General features: G+C 30.8%; 1 protein-coding gene across 3 annotated transcripts in view; it reads left to right on the top strand.

The window, feature by feature from the left end:
* Positions 1 to 1583, top strand: part of LOC111496059 (auxin-responsive protein IAA9-like) — a 4916-nt gene extending 3333 nt beyond the window's left edge. For all 3 annotated transcript variants that reach the window (XM_023146315.1, XM_023146316.1, XM_023146317.1), the window contains exons 6-7: positions 588 to 649; positions 1173 to 1583. In XM_023146315.1, the coding sequence (XP_023002083.1) occupies positions 588 to 649; positions 1173 to 1210 (100 nt within the window). In that variant the 3' untranslated portion in view covers positions 1211 to 1583. The remainder of the gene's footprint in view (positions 1 to 587; positions 650 to 1172) is intronic.
* Positions 1584 to 10530: the final 8947 nt, after the last annotated feature.

Below are 10530 nucleotides of genomic sequence, written 5' to 3'. Positions count from 1 at the left end.
TTTTTTTTTTTTTTTTTTTTTTTTTTTTTTTTTTTTTTTTTTTTTTTTTTTTTTTTTTTTTTGTAATTATCAACTTTGTTTGGTTCTTTTGAATTGGAATCTCTTCTTGTAGTTAGTTTTGAGATTCCTTTTGTGAACTTGTTTTTTTATTTGTATGCCATTGTACATTCTTTCATTCTTCTCAATAAAAGCTTGATTTCTTACCCAAAAATAAAAAATAAAAAAACAATAATAAAAAGAAAAAAAATGCAAGAAGTCTGGCGAAAACCAGAAAGCTACTGTCTGGACTAATGACCGTCATTAAAAGAACCTACTGTCCCCTTTCAAATTCCTTTTAAGCAATCGTGAGACTATTTTTGTGAACATTTTTATTTATATTGATTGAGCATTTACCTTTTTCATATTTCCAATAGTAGCTATGTTAGTTGTTACCATCTGGAGATGCCATCATTTAACCAAAAACCAAAATATTTGCAGTTGGCAATGTATGAAGTTTTAAGATATTCCTGTCAATAATAATACTATGATTACTATCATTGTGATAAATTAAAATAGGAAACATCTAATTTCTGATTTCATTAATCCAGGATGTTCATCGACTCTTGTAAGAGGCTGAGGATTATGAAGAGCTCAGATGCAATTGGACTGGGTGAGTATTTTGATATATCTATTATGAATTATTGAACACATTAGATTCTGCAGCATTTTCTATATGACACATGCCTCCATCTGCATAATAGAACTAAATACAGAAATTGTATACATGCGAATGAGGTATGGCTCTTTTACTTAATTCCACTGAAGGCAAAGAGCTTACGTGATGGCTAATGGAGATTTACCAACCATCAGCAGTACATCCTGCGTCCAATAAGGATTTAATGATCTTATATCGACTGGTTGATTATTTCGTTTCTCGTTCTATTCTTCATCATTCTCATTAATAGCTCACTCCCCTTGGAATGATTAATAGGGTGCTACATATGAAATTGCATTAGGCTGATGGTATCATGTGTGGTGAAATTATTGGAACATGAAACTATATGCAAACCTTGGTTCTGATTTTTGAATTTTAAATACAAAAAATTGTTGACTATTATATATGTGCAGAACAAAGAATTTCGAACTCGGTATCCCGAGGTCTGTCCTCATTAGTTTTCATTGTTTTTTTACAGCTCCTAGGGCGGTGGAGAAGTGCCGGAACAGGAAATAGCTAAGCACTATGCCATGGTTGATGCTGTCCATCCAAATGTTGGAATAAGATAGATCTAAAACTAAAAAAACGTCATATGTGGCTCTGGAAGGTGGTTCGAAGAATGATGGAGTGTTGGATGGGATAGGTTCTTGTGTGCTTCCTTTGTTACATTATGTTTTTATAATTATGTTTATGTTACTTTGGTGATGTCTAAGCAGTTTCCCTAGTTTGTGAATTGAAGTACTTAAAAACTATTTAAGAGCAAGTCTGCAGATCTGTGGGCAAGTTCCTGTTCCTCATTTGCAGGACTCTCAAAAAGTTTGTAAAGTTATTGGTTATCAAACTGTGTTGCTTGAATGCTCTGTTGTAAACTTTCTTCTCTTTGACTTGATTCCTTCAAATCCTACTACTACTACTTGAATGTTCTTCTAGTTTTACCAAATACATTTTTCATCACTAGCATCATTGGTAGTCTTTTAACATTTTTTTTTCAGACAACAAAACGACTGCTTCGCATTCAAGTTATGATGGATTCATTTCAGAGGCGGGATAACTCTATTATGCGGCAGTAATAGTTTGAAATTACGGCAGAAAATTTCGAGGTAAGACAAAGTTTGTAGTAATATGGTTCCTATCAGTTCTTAAATTATGAAGAAAATGCCAAGCCTGCCAGTTTCTTGATGACTGTTTGCTAAAATAATAACTATAGGCAGTGCCTGTCTTGTCAGCTCTATCTAGATATGGTTGTCGGGTAGTTCTTAGAGTATGCATGTGACATCTTGCTATAAACTGCCTGCATTATTGAAGCTCGAAATAAGAAATATACTTTCCATTTGCATACATGTATACATTAGATGCAAGCATCATAGCCGCTATGTATGTTTTCCGAGTCAATAAGTTCTTCAACCAGTTCTTAAGTACTTGTCTGGAATTTCATTTCAAGTGTTTAAAAGAAGGTTTTTAAGGATTAAAAAGTGTTTCGAAGCGTTTGAGAAGTTATTTGAAATTATGGCATACAGTTTAATGTGGGTTGAAGAACATTATTTAATGATGCTGCAATAAATGCTAATGGAACTTACTGATTGTGTCTACTGATCCTATCTTATCTTGTTGAATCAGTGGGACTGAGTTGATTCTGTTTTGGAGCAATGATGAGACCCGTATTGCATTCATTGCTCTGCTCTGGAGATGTAAGGTAAGGAAAACAGTATATTTTTGTCTGCAATTGAATTGGTCATTTATTTTGATGGGCATTAAGACAGGCAGTAGCATCTAGATTTATTTTCATAGAACTGCTCAGTTGCATTCAGAGCCCCTACCCACGAGACTGAGTTAAATCATGTGATTATGGTACCCTCAGTCTCATACAAATTAGCAGGTTGGGTGATTGATATCCATCCCCCAACTTGTTGATTTTGTCCTCTTCCAACATGGATGGACTGAGGAGTCTAGTTATGGGTGGTTGACAAGGTTTTTTTTTTTTTTTAATGGAAAATTGTAACGGTCCAAGTCCACCGCTAGTAGATATTGTCCACTTTGGTCCGTTACGTATTGTTATCAGCCTCACAGTTTTAAAATGCATCTACTAGGGAGAGATTTTCATACCCTTATAAGGAATATTTTGTTCCATTCTCGAACCAATGTGAGATTTCACAATCCGCCCCTTTGGGGACCCAGTGTCTTCGTTGATAAATAAGAAATGTTTCCTTCCCCTCTCCAACCGATGTAGGATTTTATAATCCACCCTCTTTGGGGACCCAGTGTTCTTGCTAGCACACCGTCCGATGTTTGGCTCTAATACTATTTGTAACAGCCTAAGTCCATTGCTAGCTGATATTGTTCACTTTAGCCCGTTAGATATTGTCATTAGCCTTCCAATATAAAGAATGTTTCGTTGTCCTCCTTGATTGAAGTGAGATCTCCTACCACTAATAATTATTATGCTAATAATAATCCTAATAATTATTAGATTTGATGAGATTGGTGTGGTTGCCTTCCTACCTACCATATATAGATGATGGATAGGATGAATCTTGAAATAAATGAGTGGTGATTAACGGACATATAGGAGAGGAGAGACTTAGTTGACTGATTAATATTTTGTTCTTGCTGAAATTGTAGGTCTCTTTTTAGCTTACCCAAGTCCCCAACCCATTAGGAGTCTTTAACAGGATTAAGTTACTGAGGGGAAAAAAAATTTGAACTTACATAAGTATTACGTTTTTCCCCATCATATAAATTTTTTGTGGTTTATTTACTTACTAATTTTAACAAAAAAATAAAATAAGTATTAAAAAAACTCTCAAAAGTGAGTATTAAATAACTCCATCAAAATTTATAAATTTCTAAAAATAAAAAATAAAAAAAAAATACCTATATATTAAATTGGTATAACTTGTCAAGTTTAGTATTAAAATTTGAATCTCGTGAAAATATACTTGGTAATAAATAATTATTGATTGAGAAAATAACAGGGTTTTGAAATTTTGAAATTTTGAAATTTTGAGTATGACCTAGATGATCAAATAAGTTGTAAATTTGAATCCCGTCCATTTAAAATAGACTTTGTAGGTAGGAAAGTTCTTAATACTCAACCTTCAACCCAATTGAAAGATTATAAGAGATAAAACATTCGAAATTTCAAAAGAAATTTCTCTCCATCCTCAAAACAATACATCTAAAGAAATTTCTCTTCATTGATTTATATGCCTCTCAATTACACATATTTGTATATAGAGAACGAACTAAGAAAAATGTGAAGAGTTTGGTAGCTAAGATGGCTCGGAGATTACTCTTCGATGAAGTATTTACAATGTACGAGAATTGATTTAATATTGAGTGATTCTATTTGTGTTATTATTTAAAAAATATTACTTAGAGAATTAGGATTAGGATTACAAGCAAGCAATTAGGTTAATATGAGTCATTAATCAATTTCTAAAAGCATTGGGCTAAATCTCGAACAAATTAGCATCTAACCCACCTGAGTTGTACAAATTTTTAATTAAATACAATGGATCCAAACATAACTAAAATAAATCAAATCCAAAATTGAGTGTAGATTCTATGAAAAACAAAAAAAAAACAAATCAAATAGTATGCTAATATTTAATCGAACAAAACTAATATAACTACAACAAATTAGTCAGATCATAATTGAACCCAGTAATGGTTTCAAATCAACCAATTAAAAATTGCCAACAAATCAAGCTTCTGAAAATTCAAAGCCTAACACAATAAATTAATATGTAATTCATAAGGAAAAATGATGAAAATTAGGCCCTTTGCCACTATAATTTGAATTAAAAATTGCTATTTTAGCAATTACATGAAAACGACATTAAATCATAATTAAATCAGGATTCTAATCCCTTTTCCTCCATTATTCAAATTATTATATAAATAAATGACAGTAAATTAATATTTAAATTATCCATAATCCACACCCTTAATCTAACATTAACACGTAAACTTCTCAAAAGCTATAGAATTTGGCAGCCTAAATTAAGGCTTTTGACTAACTTTTCATGAGCACGCCTCCCTTTCCAAAGGATTAAAGTTGTATTAATTACTTTATCTTATTTTTCTTTATATATCATGTTAATTACTTACTATTTTTAAATCAAAATTTAATTTAAATAATAAATTTATAATTATAGTACGGGCTATTCCAATCGAGGAGGCCCATAAACGAAAAGCCCATTAGGCCCATTTATCAGAATACGAAGAGAAGTTAGTTATTTTTCAAAATTTTAATTTTTTAAAAATATTCCAGTTTTGCCCCTACACTCAGATTTCAAGATGCATTTAAACTTCAATTAAAAATTTTAAAAATTGTATATTATTTTAATCATATAATTGTAAATGGTAAGATTCCATCGTATTATATATATATATATTTAAAGTGAAAAGGTTTAGATAGAAATCGAGCATGCTTGAGGGTTATTTACGACTTTTTCCTATGTAACATTAGAAACGGACCCACAAAATTCTATATTTATTCGAGATAGAATGAACTTCAACTAAATTATCTCAAAGATACCTTTGAACCGAAAAAGTTTAAGATAGAAATCAAGCATGTTTGAGGGTTATTTATGACTTTTCCCAATGTAACATTAGAAACGGACCCATCAAATCTATGTTTATTCGAGATAGAATTAACTTCAACTAAATTATTTAAAAAATACCCTTGAACCGAAAAAGTTTAGATAGAATTCAACTTCAATTAAATTATCTCATAAATACCCTTGAACTTTTAACGTACAATATTTTTAAAATATTAAAAAAATCAATTTAAAATAATTTAAAAAGATGGTTCATGCACCAGCAATAATTAAGGTTATTAAATAATTAAGTCACTAATTAAAAAGTAATTAAGTGGGTCTCATTAGAGGATCAGTTGGAGTGGTTAAACTAAAATTCTTCTTCACAGACAAAAACAAATTGGTCTAATGATGAGTCTAATCAAACCTTTTTATTTATTTATTTATTTAAAAAAAATTAAGGAAAATTTAGAATTAAAATTAATTATAAATAATAATAAATCCCCCACCACTTTTCTTCCACCTCAATTATTCATATAATTTTCTCAATTTAAAAAAAAATCAGAATTCCCGACTCCATTAACTCATCCATGTTTTGTTTTCGTTAGAGTTTCAGCCAAACGCTTAATTCAGAGATAATAAATGAAATGGTAAGAAAAAAAAAAAAAAACGAGAGCTTAGAGTTTCAATCACTTCCCCCACAAGAAGAAACAATCACACATGGCCATGTTTTAGCATTTGCGATAACATGGCACAGACTACAACATCGTTGTCGAAAAATTTATGATTGGATTTGAAGAAAAAAACGACTCAATCATGTCAGAATTTTTTTCGAAAGTCTCGAAATGTTGGAGATAAGTTTTCGTTCGATTGATCTACCCGTATACAAGTAAAATAGTAGTTGAAACATTGAAACGTTGTGATCGAGATTAGAGTGTGGGGTATGTTTTTCGTCTATAAAAAAGAGACAAGACATGGAAAAGTGGACAGGTGGTATCATTGTTTGGTATTAGTAGAAAAAATAGACAAGTTTTCGAGATTAGTTAAGGATAAGTTGTTTGATTTTTCCATTTTCAAACCCTTTTAACGATAACTCGTTTTCAAATGGTTCATCGTAAGTTCTTTTAAAAAAATCAATGTTTTTTTTTTTAAGAAAAATACATTTTATAAATAAATAATAAAAATAAAAGAAAAATCTAAGAAAAGCTTTCCCAAAGAAGGCTACCATTGTCTTCATTGTAAATCCAAACTTTGTTGTTTATCACATGATTAAGAAAAATTAAATATAGAATAAACATTTTTTTTCTCGAGAGCGTTCTCCTACCAACCTACACTGTATCGACGCTATTTATTCCTGAAAAGGAGAATTTTAAATAAGAACAGATGAAAGAATATTTGTACGAGACTAAAGTTAAGTATAATTACAGCGTATAATATATAGCCCTGTAATATTTCGACTAAATCGTACCTGTGAATAGTAATAATTTGACTTCTATTCAAAAAGTAGGAGTAATCATGGACTCGATCGGTTAGGTAGTTGTAAGGAATCTAAGTACGGGATGTAGTACTCTAGGGTTTATTAGAGATACACGTGTCACTGATTGATTTGTCGAGATTGTAAATTTCTCGAGACCACCCTCTTAACTCTTGTGACTAAAACGGAGTTATTCAATGAAAACACAGCTCAGGGATATCGAGAAAGGGTTTGTAAATTGATATTCATTTGATGTCGTAAATGGAAATCTTCAATAAAATAAATATTTAATTTTATAATTTATAAAAAAAATTAATTATTTTTTTAATTTTTTAATTTCATGTGGGCTAATAATGGCAGCATCTTAACAACCAGCCAGAGGTAGTGATTTTCCAAAACAATTTTCCCCACAAACAAAAATATTTTTTAATAAATATATATAATTAAAAAATAATATATATATATATATATATATATAATGTTATCTTCCATGTGAATGGTACGACATATTTGATGTCGTTTTTAACTAACTCTTCTCCTATAACCATTTTCTCTCTCTAAAATGTTTTTTTTTTTTTTAAGAAATAGTTTGATATTTAACTTTAAAATTTTTATCTGGTAAATTTCTTAAAAAAAAAAAAAAAAAAAAAAAAAAAAAAAAGCTTAAAATTTTAATGTATTATTAGATACAAAATTTAATTTTACATCGATTAAATTTGTTAATATTAAACGAGTATATACAAAATTGAAAATATAGGGTTTTCTTATCCAAAAGCTTTTGGATTGTTCTCTCGTAAATGTCTCACATCTTCTCTCGTGGTCTTCATTTTTTTGTTAGGGTAGAATTAACATGTATGAATGTAACGGAATTTTTTTGAAGACAACGATCGGGTACTTAATATTTACTTCATATTCTAAGACAACGGAAATCTTTTTCTAGTAGACGCGTTTTAAAACTGTGAGGTTGACCGATACGTAATGGGTCAAAGCGAACAATATCTACTAGCAGTAGGCTTGGACTGTTACAAATACATATTTAAATTCATATTCTAAATCGAGTCATGGACACGAGATGTAATCTATGATCCTAGTTCGTACGAGTTTATTTTTTAATTTGATAATGGATGGAATATGATATAATATAATGTCCCAAATGGAGACCCACATGGGTTATAATTGAATAGAGGTTATTAACCAAATCCATGGCGATTTTGTGCATTCAAATTGATGGGAATCTTATTAATTTCAAATTATTTTAATTGTTTTTTTTTTAAAAAAAAAATCATGTTTTGTGGGCTTAGTTTAGTGATGGGATCTCTTCCATATGGGATGTTGAAATTAAGGTTGTCCATGTGCTATGTCATTGCTATCTCCTTCTAAAAAAAAAAAAAAAAAAATTATAATTATAATTAGAAAATTACTGTCAATATGAGCATAGCTCAATGATAACGGTAAATGGGAGGAGTGACTAGTTAGTTCACCAAACTCCGACCCAGTGCCCCACGTTCTCCAAATTTGAAGGGTTTCAGTTCCTCTTGACTTTATGGACCAACCAACCCTGAACGTCTCTCTACATTTTGGGTGTTGAGCATGCAAAATAGAGCAATGGATCTTCGATTAAACTCGATTTTGAATGACACGACTCTTTCTCTTTTTGTACTGACATTTGAGTTGTCTCTCCTCCTCTTTCAATGGACCCAACTTCTACCTCTATCAGGGGGCGATAGCCTTACCTCCATAGCCACAAATATGTATCTTGACCACAACCACACTGGGATTGAGACACAACTCATGTAACGACCTAGATCCACTAGGAGCAGATATTGTCCTATTTAGGCTTTCCTTTTCGGACTTTCCTCAAGGCTTTAAAACGTGTCTGCTAGGAGAAGGTTTCCACACCCTTATAAAGGGTTTGTTGTTCTTCTCCCCAATCAATGTGGGACATCACTGCCCATACTCCTACGGGAGACAACAATGGAGAATTTTCTACCATAGACAAAAGAGTCGAACTCCTATGAGAGAAGGAAGAAATTGGGCAGGTTGGATTTGATGGAGAGACCAATTATATATTGCATTTAAATGATATGTTATATCTTAACTGCTCGTAATGTTGTTTTGTCTCTCAACGTCATATTAACGAACTTTAAGTTATGAAAAATTTTTAATTTTTTGACGAGACCCTTTAATCATTGATTCATATATATGTAATGATTATGATTGAACAAAATGAAAATGTCGGTTTTTTGTCGTCAAATCTTATAATGTTATTTTGAGCAAAATTTCAAATAATCGTCTTTAATTATATGTCTTTTTCTTCAATAAATTATTAAATATGTCATTTTTAAAGTATATAAATTAATGTAGACTAAAGTCTAACTATAATCTTAAATTTAAATATAATTTAATGAATAAAATATTAATTACCATTTTTTTAAAAAAAGTTATAATTTTATAATTTATTTATTTTGAGGATCCAGTCAACGAATTGGGTCAAAGGAAGACATGTGGTGCCACGTGGAGATAAAAATATGTTAGAGGGTAATGACATGGGCATCCCACATGGGAAGATGTAATCCACGTCGGCAAATAAAAGGGGCCCACCACCCTTCCATTAAATAAATAAATAAAAATCCTATTGCATTAAAAGATTAAACTACCTAGGTACTCGGACTAATATGATGACATGGCAAGGCCACGTAGGTTTTGATACGTTGACTTTGACACATAGATTTGCAAAAAAAAAATTGCAATGAAGTCCCTAAATCATACATAATTATATTTGTGTCACAGTTGAAACCAATAAATTTATAATTAAAAAATATATTTATAAATTACTTTTCTAAGTAAAAATAATATAAATTTGATAGAAAATTATAATTTTATTCAAATCTTATGTCGAGCGGTAATTTGGAGTGTGGGCACAGATCTCAAATCCCTAGGACCAAAGTCATAGAGTGTCGTGATTTTATGCCCTTTTTCCCATCGTTGGATCATCATAACTCGATCAATCCAAAACACAATCATACGGCTATTATTACCTCATCATCACTATCAACTATACTATAATACACCATTCTTCTGTTTTAGCGTACTCATTTCAACGATTCGAATAGGGTTTATCGCTCAATCCAACTTAGTTTACAATTTTCATGTGGATCGAAATTTACCCGACAAGAAATTTTGCTACTATAGGACCCTTATAGTTACGGCCGCTATTCACCGGGGTTTCGGCCACCGACTCCCCTATTATCATGTCACTAACGTTTACAAAAGTCAAATTTTCTCAATTTTCATTATAATTTTAAAAGTGTCATGGGTTTGGAACTTAAACCCTATTTTTGGGCTACTCAAGTTGACCCGACTAAACGAACATTAACCTATGAATCGACCAATTTTATATTGTTAAAAAATTCAATCAAATATTTATGGTTTGGATTGGGCCATCTGATATTGATCGAATTCTTGAGTCATATAAACACTCAGCGATAATATAATAATTTAAAAAGTATTTAAAATTTGCATTTTTTATGAAAATAATATTTTTAATGTTGTCATACTTTTAATATATTTTTTTTTTATGGTAATGAATTAATCGAAATAAAAAAAAGAGGAAAAAGGAAAACGCTATCACGAGAGCGTCGGCGAAACCATGACTCAACAAATAGCATGGAGAATAAGAGCCCTTGTCCGATCCGGAGTGGGTCGTTGACCGCCTTTATTTTTTTAAAATTAAATAAATAAATTCATCACGGTTAATTTGGTAATTTTGAATTAATATATATATATATATATATAGATAGATAGATAGATATAATCCCATG

The sequence above is a fragment of the Cucurbita maxima genome, unplaced genomic scaffold (assembly GCF_002738345.1).
Source record: "Cucurbita maxima cultivar Rimu unplaced genomic scaffold, Cmax_1.0 Cma_Scf00022, whole genome shotgun sequence".
NCBI lineage: Eukaryota > Viridiplantae > Streptophyta > Magnoliopsida > Cucurbitales > Cucurbitaceae > Cucurbita > Cucurbita maxima.
Note: the sequence above shows the minus strand (reverse complement) of the source record. Positions and strands in the feature narration are given on the sequence as shown.